We start from the raw sequence: 17,022 nt of genomic DNA, 5'->3' as shown, positions 1-17,022 counted from the left end.
CCGAAGCGAATTAAGTGCAAGTGGAGCGAAGGCATGCTCTGAGTGTGAGAACAAGTCTGATAATTTTGGTAAGAAACAAGGCTGATCACAAACACGGAAAGAAAAATGCACTCGCGGAGGTAGTTAAAGGTAAGCCACTCAGAGGCGAGGAGATCATCAAAGGAATCTGAAAGGAGCACTGCTGTAGGGTGCGCGAACTTTCAAAGGCTGGCGGATATAAACTGCCCGCTTCATGAAATGGTGTGCGCCACAAGATGCTAAATGCTAAGAGCTAATTTGGCTGATTAAATTTGGCATGGAACTCTATATCGAGCATTCGTTTCGTACTCACCCATTATTAAAGCTGCTAAGCTTGCTGCGATGCTGAACTGGTACTCAATCACTTTCGGAAGGAATGTCGCCAGGCCAGACACCAGCATGCCTGGATGGAAGAAAATGGGATAATTGGTGAAAATAGATTCGACATCAGATCTCTTTTTCATCTGTGCATATAGGAATAGCGACTCCAAGTAGTATTAAAATTGAGGTGCAAGCCCAACGCTTGACAAAGCCAGCAACCCTTTTGCTGCGAAGAGTAAACAGCTGCGTCTTTTATTTTTATTAGTAAAGAAAATCTGCACTTTTTTCTTTCTTTTAACACAAGATGTTACCTGCTGACGAAACTTCAACGTATATAACAGCGTTTTGAGTCATAGAAGTTCGCTGAGGTTGTCAGAGATCCAACGGTAACAATGCGCACTTTCATCTAGAGTAGGCGAAATATATTCCCAAGTTTGCTGAGAATTTGTAAACAAAAAAGTGAACGCGGTGAAATAGTGCGGTTTAGCACTAAAAGTAATGTGTATACAGGAGAACTGCAAGTTGACCCACATACTGACCTTCGGTCGCTCCTGCCAGACTTAGGAACACGAATGTCGGGTTGGTGATTAGTATCTTGAAGGAGGCCGGAAGATCCTTGGCCCTGGCGCCGAAGCCACTTTGCACGGCTTCACTCTTTTGCAGTTTCTGGTGCATTTCGGACTTCTTCTGAGCCTGCAGCTTCAGCGAACCTGAGCGTGCGAAAGGAGATAGTGTACACAGTATCGCAAAGAAACAAAAGAAAAAAAAACGTTTGATTACGCGTAAAAGGTTTATTTAATATGAACTTGGTAGATATAAAGAAAGCGCATATTCTTCCCCCAGTGGTCAATGCAGTAATCCCTAATACTCTAGCAGTACTCGGTTCATTTTCTCCGTCTGGCTTAACCAATACCATTTTTTTTCTTCTATAACAATCACCGAACTTCGCCACACCGGACTTTTCTCCCAAATAACTGTCATCGTTCTCCGATAAATGAGTAGTCCCAGGCGAAGTGGGATTTCTGTGATCTTCATAGCCTGTTTGAGCGCTTCAGAAATATTTGACTGTGTGTGTGAATGAACCAGAAACGTGCTGAACGTGACACAGACTGTGACTGCAGCTGATCAACCGTACCTGGCAAGACCTTCGGAAAGGCACTGATGGGGATGGCGGCCAGGATTGCCGTCACGGAGGACACGACAAATCCGATCCACCAAGCTCCAACCCAGACCCCGCTGGAGGGCGTCAGGCCAAGGCTGTTGAGAGAGGAAGCTATTGTTACCTACCTATACAATGCGACATTTTACCACCGACGCTGGTATCCGCTGTCACGTTGTGGACGGCACCACGCTCCTGCTGTGGCTGCCACATGGTCTGTTTATCATCTTATCTTTGTTACAACCAACTAGGCTATGCACTGTGCGAAGATAAAAGTGCATGCGTACGTACGCTCGTGAACGCACATGAGATCAATCAATCAATCAATCAATCAATCAATCAATCAATCAATCAATCAATCAATCAATCAATCAATCAATCAATCAATCAATCAATCAATCAATCAATCAATCAATCAATCAATCAATCAATCAATCAATCAATCAATTCCAGTTCATCGGCGCCGGCGCCTTGGAAACCCTGGGAGAGATGTATTCAGCTACCAGAGGTGCATGCACCCCGCCAACGCACTACAGCAATGCTACATCACATGTCTTTCCGACTAGGGTTGCACATTGGATTTGTTGGTATATCACGCACGCACGCACTATGCGCATGTGTGTAGATAGGGCCCAGTGTCTGATGAGTTAGGCGCTCTGTAGTATATGCGTCTTTACGGCTGTTTCGCTGTTTCCAGTGGAACCATACGCGCTGCGCGTTCTTTGTGAGCTCACGCTAATAGAACATCAACAGCACAACATGGCGAAGAAAATCGCCAAATGGTACTGCTGAAGGAGCACGTAAGTTGCAAAAAAGATTATTGACCTATTGAGCTGACAGCCATGAACGGCTACAGACTAGCTGTAGCTTTCTGCGGTGCGCTTTCTATTGCAGTAACTGTCATTGGCCGCGGCCTTTGCCTTTCGGGGTCATCGCAGATTGCCAGTGCGTCACATGACAGCAGCAACCGCCGCGGCAGGGGTGGGCGCACCTACTTCGGCAGTTAAATACTTGCAGAACGTATCGATTACATCGCAATATAGTCGTGTTTCTTTCCGGAAATTGTCAGAGATATCGCTGGAAAGATTATAAGCGCGACCCGAGATCTTGCACGAAGTACGAAGCATGCTCAATGTCTCTGTCAGACAACTGCAGGTGCTTGTGCGCATCGTTTCCGCAGCGTTAATTTCTAGGCTGCGCTACAACAGTTCTCCCAGTAGGCCGCAATGTATGCTTCCCCCCGACTGTGCATTTGCCTTCTGCATGTGAGCGAAGCCAAGTGCGGTAATACTTCATGTTTGATACCGTTCGGGTGCCACGTGGTTCGATACCGGAACCGTATTAACCACGTACGTGGTTCGAACCGGAACTTAGCGCAGCAACCTAACGTTGTTTAAACAAATATACAATAATAATTTTAAAAAAAAACGTCCACCATATAACCTCACGGGAGCGGAGGTGATTGCCTTCAAAAGTATCCGCTTAAGAAGGGCCTCTCACAGCACTTTGGTTGAAGGCAGGGGGAAGAGGCATTTGCCTGCCTCCTTCCCTCACGCCCTCCCCATGCGGACGTATATGGCCACAGTTATTTGTGAAACTACGCATTTGAGAGCTAGAATGAAAACAAAACTTGTCGGTCTAACCTCGGGCTATATATGACGCACAGGAACGAGCATGAGAGACTCTTTATAAGAAGTCATCACATCGGCGCACAAATTTTAACGTACATTTACTAAGGATAACATGCGCCCTCTGACGGTGTGAAAAGTTCGACCTGTTCTATTAAAAAACGTCGCGACCAAACATGGAATGATTCTTAGTTCATAAAAGAGCGCAGTCGAACTTTCGCTACTGATGTTTAGAACGCCAGCACAGCATACAGTGTGTTTCTGCGCGCGTGTTATGGCTTCTCTTTTTAAACAGCCAGCTTATATCGACAGCAGCACGTTCTTGTTTCAGTGGTCAAATTAGATATGACGATTGTAGTTGACTGCGACAAGCGACCTATCACACTAACGCTAAACTTCATATAAACCAGGCGCATGCAGCAGAATTACGACAGAGACTTACGCCGAAGCGTCTACGGAGAGGTCAGTGTAGATCTTCAAAAACTGGCCGCCTAGAATGTAGCCCAATGCGGGGCCGATGATCGCCATAGTGTAAAAAATACCTGCAGTAGAAAAAAAAGACACAGATGACCTAGGAGTTCTGCTTGATTTATCTGTTACGAGTTGATTACACAGGTTGTTTTGGTAAATTATATCAGCTGAACAACGAGAATGGTAATATATTGATACTATGACATAAATTTACAATAATGTTTTCTCTGAGAACTACACAACAATAATCCAGGCTATGAACTCTGCCGAGTCCATTCGCATTAGCATTAGTGAGTAGTCCAACATCAGGGTGCTCAAGCAAGTGCGTGCTTTTATCAAAACTATCACTGGTCCGCACCCTTCAGAAAGGCATAGATGTTAGCACAAATGGACTAGCCACCACTTATGGCCCATTTCACTTATTATCGGTGAAACGCTTTCGAGCGCGGAGGCGAAACCTCTGGAAACCATGCCCCACGTTGCTGAAGTGAATAAAAACCGCACAGTACACTTCGAAATGTAACAACAGTACACCCCGAAACGCGGACAATCCAGTGACGCCTACCGATGTACACGGAGGACATCTTGGTGGACACGATCTCGTCCAAGTAGGTGCAGCCGAGCGTGAAGAAGGGCGTCGCGCCAGCGCCGTGCAGCATCTGACCCGCGAGGAACATGTACTTGTACTGGTTCAGGGAACCGCCGCCGCCGCCCCCGCCCGACGCCTCCCTGAGGGCGCAGAAGCCCTGCGCGCCGGCGGCCGCCTCCGCCAGGCAGAGGCTCTCGCTGTCGTCCTCGGTGCTGAAGGCGTACGTGCCGGCCAGGAAGTGCGGCATGGAGAAGACGAGCGCGCCCAGGCCCAGCACGAGGCAGCCGACGCCCACGAACAGCGGCTTGCTCCGGGTGCCGCCGAAGTAGCTGATGGGCGCCAGGAGCAGGAAGGACGCGATGTCGTAGCCGCTGGCCACCAGGCCGCTCTCGGAGCTGCGCAGCTGGAAGCGGCGCTCGATGGTCGTGATGACCACGTTCACGAAGCCGTTCACTATGAGGCCCTGCAGGAACCCGGCCCAGCACAGGAAGAACAGCACCCAGGGGGGCGTGCGAAACCGCTGCAGCCAGCGGGGTCGCAGGCAGCCCCAGCCGCAGGTCCCGCCCTCGTCGTCGCCGGAGACGTCGGTGGCGTTGGTGCGAGGGCGCACGTCGGCATCGGGAACTCCGAGTGCGTCCGGAACGACGGGTGCCTTGCCGACCACGAGCGGCTCGTTGCTCTGAGAGTTGGTCATGGTGCCCAGGCTGGAGACGCTGTCCTCGCGCGCGAACCGCTGCCTATCGCCGCTGATGAGAGTCATGGTCAGAGGTGTATATATATACTGGCTTGATGATATTTATAGAGACTGTATACTGTACACGTATTACGCAATCGTTGTTGCTGCGACGGCGGTAGCGGGCAGAAACGTCAGTGCTTCAGTGCCGCTGCGTTGAGCCACGTGCTTCTCGCGAGAGATTGAGTGGCCCCGGTTCTGCTCGGGTCTTCCGTGGTCTTCTGTGGGCGTTCGCTGCCGCCGTCTTAGGAATGGTCCTCCTGCGAGAGAAAAAAAAAATTGTAATATTTAAAACAGTTGCGCAGGCACGCGTTTACTCCGTTTCTGCATTTCTCTACTCAACAAACGAAACACATAGGGATCGAAACAAGCACATACACTGCTCGTTTAATATAAGAGTACAGCGAGCTTTACATAACCACTGACATTGTTACGTCTTTTGCAGCGCACTTTCCGCCCTGGAGCGATTTAGGCTCGCTCTTATTAAATTGCCACCGGACCCGGCCAGCCTCGTCCACTTCCTACTCATTATCCTCCACATAACCGCCTAAACTGGAATAATATGTATCGGGTAAAGCCAGTTTTGCTCCCCTGGAACGATAACGGGTACCTGAAGCGTCAGATGAAACGGAACACTTGACCGCTAAATTATGCGCATAATTACGACGCGCAAGATTTATAGTTATGCAGCCGGCGTAAGGAGTCCCACGTGCTCAAGAAAAAGCTTGATAAATAAATCTGTTTTATTTTTCTTCTGCATCTCGACGTGTTGCCCTGATGATGGAACGAGCAATAGTCGACGGTCGTAATTTGCATACAAAGCGACGTCGACTGTAGGCGCGCGTTCCATTACGGACAGGCTGCAAGCTCCCAGGATAACAAGTAATCACAGCGTTAAGCCACTATCAATAAAAGTCAGCGACGTCACAGGCATTTGTGTCAGCAAATAAATAAATAAATAAATAAATAAATAAATAAATAAATAAATAAAAGAGAAAGGCACACAAGAGCGAGATCAAAGGACCTTCCTTGCACGCAGAACAATGAAGGCAACGCAGATTCACGCTGGCTGCGCGGGCTAAGCCGCAGAGTAAACGATGTAATCAAAGCTGGCGGCTCGGTACGACAGTAATCCCCCGGATTTATCTCCCTGTGTCAATGGAACGATGGCAAATGAGCGAAAAGAAAAAAAAACAAGGAAGTATAGAAAATCTAGGGGAGCACTTTCGAATGAGCGGGGAGGAGTCACATTCAACGTAATTACCTCAGCCTCCGCGTAGACGCAAAGAGAGATTACTATCTCGGAGCATTAGCGGCGACCCAAAAAATAAGGCGCAAATTTGACGTGAAAAAGAAAAAAATGCGATGGCAGCAGAACAGGCCGCGCAGACGTCTGCTCACGTGGCCCCGACTACCCAGCCGAGTACGTCGCGCCTGACACCGATGCGACAGCTAGGCTAGACCAAGCAGAGAACACACAGCAGCTTAAAGCGGCACTCTGCGGCACCCTAAAGTGTGTGTCGCACGCGACCAAGCCGCAGCTTTGAGGATTAACCGAAGCTTACGTTTTCAGGCGTAATGGATGTGCAGGAGAATTTAAAAGAAAAACGACGACAGACAACGAGGGATGCACACGGTCGGCTTGCCGTCAAACTGCCGAAGTTTATACATTTTGCGTCACCCGCCTGGGTGTTTGCACTGGTCCCGGGCGGTCGAGAATTCGGGCCGACGGAGCTGACGTTCCAAGTTGTTGCGTGCAGCGGAGGACAGGTAAGTGTGGTGGACGTATCGCACGAAATGAAACTATAGGTCCCTCTAAAGAGGGCCTCCGCGTGTATTTGACAATTAATTCTCAATTTAACCCCGCTTTGATTTCAAGACTATATCCGAAAAGGAACAAGCAATGTACTAAGACGCTTGTCGCTTCCGTCGGTTAAACGGCGACAAGCTTTATAGTTAATTGTTAAGATGACATAGTAAACCAATCCTGAACAAAATTAATAAGGTGCAGTACAGGCAGCACTGTGCGGAACATTAAGAAGATCGCACGACTAAACTGAAACACCTCAAGAGATTTCGGCAATAATACGCGCGCCTCTACAGGAAAAAAACTGCGTCACAGCGTTTTTAGGCCGACTGACACTGCCGTGAACGAGAGGACGAATTGTATGGGCGATGACTTCGCAATAGGTTACGTCTACGCAATCTGCGGCAGTTATTACCCATACTTCAATATTGTGCTCGTAGTTCTTCCACACGGTTAAATAAGAAGAACTTGCCAGAAGCCGTAGAAACTACACATATAGAGAATATCTTAATTCAATAAATATCGCGCCAGACTAAGAAGTCTTAGTGACATTTGTGTCATAGACACTCTTGTGAGAACATCCACATCAACTTAGAGAGGAAGAGGCCGCCGACTGGCGTAAAATACAGACCGGGATATTCCCCCATTTAAAATTGCTAAGCGCCATGTATCCCACTCGTTATAGGGCCAACTGTCCTTGGTGCGGTGGTATACCTACCCTAATATATATAACCTGGGAGTGCACTAAGCACCCTCATAGGCCAAATACCAGTACCACAATGGAGCAGTGGGAGGCACAGCTGGCCCGCTCCGACCTGGCAGAACAAAAGTCCTCAATTAGCCAGGTCAGGCAGGCGGCAGAGGCCAGTGGGGCCCTGGACTGAAAGGCTCCGACCACCTCTCCTTGAAATCTTTTCCATTGCAATAAAGTTTCTCTCTCTCTCTCTCCACGACCGCTGGGACTCTGCACACTAGCCAAAATATAAAGCGCTTCAAGTACGTGTAACATCTGCTAGAACAACACTCTGACGTGGCATTGTACCAGAAAGGCTGAACAAGGTGAAATACGGCGAACGAAATCCCCCAGACAGAGACTAAACCAAGCAACGTGTTGATATTGTCAGGCTCTTCTTTCAGGTTCTGCAATATGGCGGTCCAACGACTATATATATATATATATATATATATATATATATATATATATATATATATATATATATATATATATATATATATGTGTGTGTGTGTGTGTGTGTGTGTGTGTGTGTGTGTGTGTGTGTGTGTGTGTGTGTGTGTGGTTTTTTATTATCTTGAGCACAAATGTTCCTTCTCGAAGGTTACTATGTCACCGCTCTAATCGTCGAAAGCGAGCGTATCGTTGCCGACGATGGCTTGTTGATCGCCGACAAATGGAAGAAACGGCCTCGGAGGCTCTCCACGATACGACCAGCCTATCGTTCTCCACGGACCGTCACGTCGCGCGCGCCACATTGCGTCGAACATCTGCGCGCCAAATCAACGGTAAAGACGTGTGCGCGTCTCTCTCTCTCCCACACACATACACACACGCGCACATACAACACACACACGCACGCACCCGCGCACGCCTCGGCGCGTTTTTGTTCATTCGGTAACACTTCAGCCGCCTTTCACACAAGACTAACGCATTCGCGCGTGTGTGTGTGTGCGTGCGTGCGTGCGTGCGCGCGAGCGGGAGGGCCACTGTTTTCAATCGATTCGATGTCAGCAGGGAAAGTCTCTCTTACAGGCAACGGTGAAGATGGGATATTGCGTCCATTTATCAGCGCCACTGACTCCTGCAGTAAGCTGTGGAAGAGCAATAAGGGAAAACATCAAAGAACGGTTCAGGGTCGATAGCTTCCCATCTGTTGCCGTCGCCACGTTTGTCTTAGTGCTTCTACGGGAAATTGGGACGTCGTCAACCGTTCGCTCTCTCTCGCGACACTGCGTGCTTCTAGCTGGAAACATTTGCGAGTGAAGGGTAATCGGCGCAAGAAAAGAAGAAAGCCATGCTGTCCGGCAGAGCAGCCGATGGATGTTTCGATTCCTGCGTGTCTTCGAGAATACTGGCAACGCATCTTGCTTCGAGAGAAGGGAGTATGTGCAAAGTGCTTCCTTCCGACTAGGCTACGGCCACGTTACGGTAAACGAATACGGAGATTCTTTTCCCTTCCGCTGTAAATAGTGTCGGCTTGCGCCCGAGAAGCCACAGTCGATCAGGCGAAACAGCTTGCGAAAAGTGCTGAAAGTCAATGGTCAACAGGCGCGAAAGAGTGACGCATTATTTTGCTCACTTTAGCTGCGTGAGTCAATAGATGAGTTCTGTGGAACACTGCAAGGTGGAGGCACATTTCCCAATGTTGATGTCGACCTGTGCATCATCGCGAAACGTTAAGGAAGACTGATAATGTGTGCTCTGAAAGCTCCATAGATGATAAAGAATTGTAAAAAAAGAAAAAAATCTGCGTACTTTGGTTCTGCGCAACCCATTTTCGTTTCGTTCGTACAGCTTCGCTTTATGCTCAAGTAGAAGCCAGTAATCGCTTTAATAACTCTAGCAGTAAGCAACCACGGGGTACATTACGAACTTCACCTTGGGATAGACGGCGTCGTTGATGGATGCGTATGAAAAAAAAAGAACACCAGCTAACACGAGAAGCTAAAATCAAATTATCGGTTTTCACGCGCCAAAACCACGATTTGATTATGATGTATACGCCGTAGTGGGGGACTCCGGAATAATTTGGACCACCTGAGCTTCCTTACCATGCATTTAAATCTAAGTACAGAACAAGAGAAGGTCTTCTAGGCGGTATTTCTCATGTTGGGGGTGGGGGGGGGGGGGCAGCCTTTTGTATTCTACCTTCGTCTTCGTGCGCCGATAAGCAGGCAAACGTGCTGTTTTCCAACATCGTATGGACAACTGATCGTGCGCGTATCACTCTTCAGTGCTTTCTTATCACGCGGCTTACTTACGGTGCTGATACGCCAATGTACTTTCCAAGAGTGCACACGGTACTACTATCTGTTGATAACACAGGCCACCGAAGATATGATTGCCATGCGCCTTTGTTTCATGTCGAATGCTGCAGCGGTCACGCGTTCGGAGCGCAATTCGTGAGTCTGTATATATTCAGCGCGCATGTTACAAAAGCACGTGTGCTCATAAAGACTCGCAATCTTTACAGGCTGGCAGCATTCATTATGCATGTGCACCTTCTTTCTACGTCAAAGCATAATTGCGTGCACGTAAAACCGATTACCTTTCCGACGTGCGTAATGGCCGCATTCATGCTGGTTACCTTCATAAATAAAAGATAAAGAAAAAGGAATTATTACTCGTATGCAAGATCCACTACGCCTTCAACAAAGGGTGGATGGATGCTACGAGCATACCCTTTGGAACGAGGTGGTGGGTTGCGCCATCAAGCTCCTGTTTTTATTTTGGAAACACACACACAAACACACACACACACACACACACACACACACACACACACACGTGTATATAGACAAAAAATTTCCAGCATCAACCTATCCGAACCATTACTGGGAACACTGTTTTTGTGCGCCTAGGTTCTTTGTGGTCTCCGTATACTTTTCTGCCACCAAACCTCCAATTGCCTCTTACTAATCTACCTTGCGAGGCCTGGGGGGCCTAAATCGACAGCTGGGTAGATATCTCCACGTTCTAATAAAACACGTTCAATCATCTCCCTAGCTTTACCGCAGCAACCAGATGCTTCTCCTTCCTTGGTGTGCCTCGCTTTATAACCATGCGTTCTAAGGCATCCTGATCTCGCTTCGAAAAGCAAGGAGCTAGCGGTCCTAAGGTTGGAAGCACCCTCTATACATGGGGCGCGAGAACGTCACAAATTATATTCATGTTTCCAAGGGCATGTGACATGTAGTGCGCTGAAGCAACTCTACGCGTCTCAAGGTGACTTTGCCGTGATGGCTGGAGTGCTTCGGCCTCTTGATGCCTTTTGGTGCGTCGGTGAACGAATGAACACTTCACATGTGGATCTCGCCGTACGCGTACTATTAGTAGATCGATGGCGAGAACCATTTGCCAGAATATCTGTGTGTTTGGGCATTCGTGACTTGAGAATTTCTGAAAGTTTGAGTGTTGGTCACTCGACTCTCAAAGCCTAGCCTTATGTGCGTATTGTCGAAGCCTAGTCTTATGTGTCAGAACCTGTGAGCACTTCGACTTTATGAAAAGAACCTCCGCATAAGATACATCACGGAAAAAGGGCGAAAAAAGAAGGAAAGCCTGTTTCAGTCCAAGTAACGGTTGCATCATTGGCTATTAAACCCGAACTATGGAATAAGAAAAGTCCTGCTACCATTATACGATTGTAAGAAGTAAGCGGTGGGCTTATGAAAGAAGGTGCCACTTAAATTATAAATATTAGGACCATACACGGTCACATAAAGGTAATCGCTGGTGACGTCCGCTTCGACACACAGAAAATCAGTACCGTATTTCAACACAATTATTTTATCATTCTATTCTTATTGTCCTTCGTCACTGGCGCGCACAAATCCCCCCCTGCTATTCGCCAGTATATAGCGGGCTTATATCACCAGGATATATATAACGAATCTTAACGAATAAACCTTAGTTTACTCGTTCGTAATGCCACCGTTTACGGAGAGACCTTATAGAAGAAGAGAGAAACGCCCGCCTGGCGTTTGACAGCCGTTTCCGCTTGCCTGCAGAGGAACGGCCATTGGCCGCCAACGCTGTCTCCGCGGGGCGTTCGAGACCGAATATAGCGCGAGCCGTGAACGACAAACGGCTTCCGCAGGCCGCGAAACGAACAGACCGCTTTCCTTGGCTGACGCCTCTTCGCAGGCAGACACGGGGCCGGGTCACCAAAAGCAGCCGTAGTAGGAAAAAAAGAAACGTGGGAGTCATTCAGCTTCTCGCTCTCTTCCGCACGTGCATTTACCCGAGAGTGCCTACGCGTAGTTCTTCCCCGCACGTGCGCCCATAAAACACGCTAGTCGATTGCCTTCGCGCTGAAAGATGCTCGCTGGCGGCGCTTCCCGCCAGGAGTGTCAAGAGCGGAAGCGCATGTTCAGCAGCTCGATACGAACGAAGGAAAGTGAAACAGTTCAAAAGGAAAACGCGCCAGCTCTCCACATCAGTCAGAAGGGTGTCATAACAACATGCCAAACCTCCCGCGCGAGCACGAAGTGCGGAAGCGAGCGCTCGTTTTTAAAACATGCCAGTGCGTTTACCTCATCGGCGCGTCTCGAGGTGACAACGAACGGCCACCGAGAATCGCAAGCTGCCCAACTGCCCACTTATTGGAAAGAGTTCGCCGGCCTGCGATGGGAAAGAGGTGGCATAAACAAAGGAAATATGGTGGAAGGATAGAGAGACAAGAAAATACAAATATGCCTGGTCAGTTAGGCAGTTGGAACGAGGGATTCATTACAATAAAGAAAGACGCGCCCTCTTTCCGGAGTAGATAAACAGCCTCCCTTTAAAGGGCCAATCACAGGTCTGGCCATTGTTCAGCTGACAAGCGCAGTGCAGGGTTCGCGCTAACAATCGGGTCTGCTAAGTATTAAATCACTGCGCGCCGCGGAAAGAGCTTAAATTTCAAACAAAACGCCGTCCGCCCTTCTCGCAGCCGTCGCACTCCCAGCCAGAGTGTCGAAGTCAATCGCGCAAGTGTGCCTACGTACAAGGCACTGCTGTGACGTCACTCATGGTGACACGTGACTTCGATAATTATTCGAGGAAACACCAGTTAAATCTACAAGCAAGCAATCGGATTCTCCATCACCACCAGCAATGATAGACTACTGCAGCTAAGTCTCCCCAATACACTGGATGAGCTAATCGAGGCAAAAAGAATAGCGCAATACGAACGCCTGTCCAAAACTAAAACAGGTCGGCAAATATTGGTTCGCCTAGGTATAAGGTATCATACCCAACATGGCGTCAAAGTAGATATGCCGAGACACATCAGAGACATGATAACCATCCCTCCAATACCCAAGAATATGCATCCTATCCACCATCAGGGTAGACGGGAAAGCAGAGCACGCAATATACAGAAGAAATTCGGTAACAGCAAGGACACCACATTTATAGACGCAGCTAGATACAGACACAAGCGCGCCTACGGAGCAGTAGTGATTAATTACGAGGGAAAAAGGACGACGACCGCTACAGTCAACACGCTACACGCAGAAACCGCAGAGGAAATTGCTATAGCGCTAGCCATAGCACAAACACAAGCGGGCATAATCATCAGTGATTCCCAGACGGCGATACGAAACTTCGCCAACGGTCGAATCTCCCCACCACGACTCCTAAAATTAGCTAATAACCACGACACATGTGCCGATCTCATCTGGAGACCCGCTCACACCCTATACCAGACGGTAGCAATGAGGTGGCGCACCGCATCGCTCGAGAGCTTACGGACCGCGCCTCGGTTAGCCCCGCCTCACCGACAACCGATGAGTGGGAATGGGAAGAACGAATGACCAGATTTCACGAAATTACACAACACCATAGATTTCAGAGGCGCACATTCCCGCCGTCGCACCCAAAATAAAGAAAAAATCAGTCTGTCGAATGGCGGCAGTTGCAGACCAGACCCTATCTGAGTCCAGCTGTCACGCACCTAATACACCCAGATTTAAACACGATTGACAAGTGCAGAAATTGCGGCTCTAGAGCCACCCTGAAACATATCGTATGGGAATGTACGGCTATAGTACAGGATAACGGTGATGCAGCCTCAAACAGCGACAGCCTCCGCGCGCACTGGGAGTCCGCGTTGCTCAACTCGGACCTGCAGCCCCAACTCTGGGCCGTCCAGCGAGCCGAGGAAGCCACCAAGGGTCAACAACCCTTGGCCGAAATCTAGGCGGGGTCCAGGCCCATCCCACCAAATCGCAGGGCACTCAATAAAGTTATTTGAACGAATGAATGAATGAACACCAGTTATTTGTTTAATCTGGTGCTTCAATAGACAAATTAAAGTCTATTTAAGCAAACTTTTAAATTTATTCATGATGCAGCCCAGGCCATTAATAAGCACAAATTGATCTTATTTTTTTTTAGATTCTTCTAAAGTGTTGGACCGCGTTTCGCACAAAGAAAACCTAATAAATAAATTAGAGCTAACACTTGAAGATGGCTCACTGGATTAAAGACGACTTGAATAACCACTCACAGTATGTACAAATACGCGACGCTGCCTCTAGAACAACATCAGTCAAATCAGGTGTTACCACAGGGTAGCGTTCTAGCCCCAATATTATTCCCAATATTTGTTAATGACTTTCCTCTCTCCACTGATGTAGAAAACGGACTCTGCTGACGATTGCGTTATTTACACGGAAACTAATGCTCTTGCAGATCAGCTAATCCTTAATAGCGCGCTAGAAGCTGTACACAAGTGGTGTAACAACTGGCAAATGTCTTTCAATGTTGGTAAATGTGTTTTCTTGGAAATAATCTGCAAAAAGTACACGTCTAACTTTTCTTACATTATTGATAACTGTCCCCGTGACTAAAGTGAATGATCACAAATACTTGGGAATAGCAGTTTCAAGCGATCTAACATGGGAGACTCACATTTATAACATTACTAGCACAGCCGTGAAGTGACTGTTTGCACTGAAAAGATGTCTTAAACTAGCACCCCCAAATACCAAACTGACAGCTTATATAACACTTGTCTGATCTGTACTAGAATATGCTGGCCTTGTCTGGTTCCCTTTTACCCAGCAACGAGTGAGCAAAATAGACGCAGTACAAACAAAATCAATAACGTTTATTTTCAATAAATATAGACTTACAGAGCCACCAACACAACCATTTAATAGCGCTGGCATCCTAACACTACCAAACCCAAACAAACTAACACGGTTAAAACTGATGTTTCAATTTCTACACATGACAAAAACTGACACCTTAACAATTGTATCTTACTCAAATGGAAGACCATTTCCTCATAAGCACTCCCATACACTAACCGATGTTACGTTTCGCCTACGACGCGCGGTTTAGCCGGCGCGATTGCAACAAAGCGGCAGACATTTTGGCCCGTTCGGCGTCGCCGCTACGCTCCCCGCCAGGCGTTTCCAGGCGTTTCCAGGCATGTTCCGATGCCACGTGTCTTCATGTGCGTGTGTGTGTGTATGTGCCATTGTGCCCGACCGGCGGCGATGCGACAGCAGGGGGTCACCTTCTCCTTCCAGTCATTGTGCCCGACCAGAGGCGCTACGAGAACCGAAGTTACCTTCTCCTCCCAGTCTTTGTGCCCGACCGGCGGCGCTACGACAGTGTGCGTCACCTTAGCCCATTGTACAATCACGTGCTCGTCTATTGAGGGGTTCCTTCTTGCCCTCAACTGCGAGAGTATAAAAACAGCTGCCCCCGGACGCCAAAAGGAGGGCTACGATTTCTTCTGTTGAGTAAAGTGCTCTCCCGTCTCTCCACTTCGGTCAACCTGACCGCCAACTCTTTGCGATGTTAAAATAAACAAGTTGTTTTGTTGTTACCAGTCGACTCATGCTTTGCCGGGACCTTCGGATGCTTCCAGTTGTAACCCAGGCCGCCAGGCCAACGCTACCCTTGGGGCTTGCGACCCAGGTGCAACCACGGGCGTCAGCGCCGAGTTCTCAACAAATCGTACCAGCGGGTACGACCACAACAACTCGTACCAGCGGTGCGATTCAAATAACTGTCTGCCAGCGGTGAGATCGCGACAACGGACGCCAGCAGCGAAGAGATGCAGTTGACTGTATGCTGAGCAGCTCAACAACGATCCGGGAGCAGTGCAACGAGCCCTGTGTGATGACTGGTTGCCTGCAGCGGAACGACTGCGCTGAACTCTTGACTGCGAGGTTTGGTGAGTGCGGGACTTTCTTCTTCTGAGCTTTGCCAGGCTTTTGTTAGTGTTAGAAACAGAGCTGGTAATTGTGGTTGTCGTTGCTGCCGGGTTAGTTTGCGGCAAGACAATAGTAAGCAGTAGAGAAAGCAGCATTCAGAGCAGCCATGGATTTGAAGTCGTTGCGCAAACCGAAATTGTTGGAGCTTGCAAGAGAGTTGGGTCTGGATGTCTCAGACAAACTAAGAAAACCTGAACTGCTAAAGGCTATTCTTGAGTTAGAGGCTGAGGATGACGAGCTGTCGGAATGCCTTGAGACCATTGAAGAGAGGGAGACTGCAAAAAGACAGGAGCGCGAAATAAAAGAACAGAAAGAGCAACAAGAGCGTGACCGTCAACACGCTTTGGAAATGAAGCGTCTTGAGGTAGAGATGGAACGCGCTCGTAATGGAAGTCAGGCACACGGTGCAGGAGAACGCGTATTGTTCAAAATGACTGACCTGATGCGGCCGTTTAAGCTTGGAGAGGACATTGGTTTGTTCCTGGTTAACTTTGAGCGAACGTGCGAGAAGCAGGGGTTCTCTCGGGAAACGTGGCCACAGCGCTTGCTCACTTTGTTACCCGGCGAGGCGGCCGACGTAGTCGCTCGCTTGGATAGAGAGGAGGCAGAGGATTTCGACACAGTGAAATCGAGTCTTCTAAAAAAGTACCGGCTGTCAGCGGAGGCGTTCCGTCGGAAGTTTCGGGAAAATGAGAAAGGCAAAAGTGAGTCATATACAGAGTTTGCGTACAGGCTTATGTCAAACATGCAGGAGTGGCTCAAAGAAGAGAAAGCGTTTGGTGACCACGATAAAGTTCTGCAGTGTTTCGGGCTAGAACAGTTTTATAGTCGGTTACCTGAGAACGTGAGGTACTGGGTCTTGGATAGGCCAGACGTTTGTACGGTGGCTAAAGCCGCGGAGCTAGCCGAGGAGTTTGTGACGCGTCGGGCTCGCGGAGCTAAGGACGGTCAAAAGGGTGAATTTGGCTCGAAGTTTGAGAGGCCGAAGTTCACACCCATGAGAGCAAAGGGGAACACGCGTAGTGCGGATGCGAGTGGAAGCAGTGCGACCGAACCTAAGGAGACGGCGGCAGCCGAAGCCGAACGCAGAAAGCGGTTCGAGATGAGGCAAGCGCGCGTTTGTTATACGTGCCAGAAGCCGGGTCACTTTTCGGCGCAGTGTCCGGAAACAACACCAAAAGTTGTGTTTTTGTCAATATGCAGCACTGACGAGAACATGAAGCTTCTCGAGCCTTACATGCGAGACCTCCTCGTGAACGGGAAACAGTGCCGAGTGCTTCGCGATTCCGCAGCTACAATGGATGTAGTTCACCCGTCTTATGTAGAACCCCATATGTTCACGGG

At 48.6% G+C, this 17,022-nt stretch overlaps 1 protein-coding gene across 1 annotated transcript in view; it reads right to left on the bottom strand.

Annotated features, from left to right (window-relative positions):
* Positions 1-17,022, bottom strand: part of Oatp26F (Organic anion transporting polypeptide 26F) — a 98,699-nt gene that overhangs the window by 11,019 nt on the left and 70,658 nt on the right. Inside the window, exons 2-6 of the mRNA XM_075689498.1 lie at positions 4,163-5,179; positions 3,569-3,668; positions 1,475-1,596; positions 879-1,049; positions 332-421 (exon numbers count right to left, since the gene is read on the bottom strand). Coding sequence (XP_075545613.1) covers positions 332-421; positions 879-1,049; positions 1,475-1,596; positions 3,569-3,668; positions 4,163-4,946 — 1,267 coding nt within the window. The 5' untranslated portion in view covers positions 4,947-5,179. The remainder of the gene's footprint in view (positions 1-331; positions 422-878; positions 1,050-1,474; positions 1,597-3,568; positions 3,669-4,162; positions 5,180-17,022) is intronic.

Source organism: Dermacentor variabilis, chromosome 4 (assembly GCF_050947875.1).
Source record: "Dermacentor variabilis isolate Ectoservices chromosome 4, ASM5094787v1, whole genome shotgun sequence".
NCBI lineage: Eukaryota > Metazoa > Arthropoda > Arachnida > Ixodida > Ixodidae > Dermacentor > Dermacentor variabilis.
This window is presented reverse-complemented; position numbering and strand designations above follow the sequence as displayed.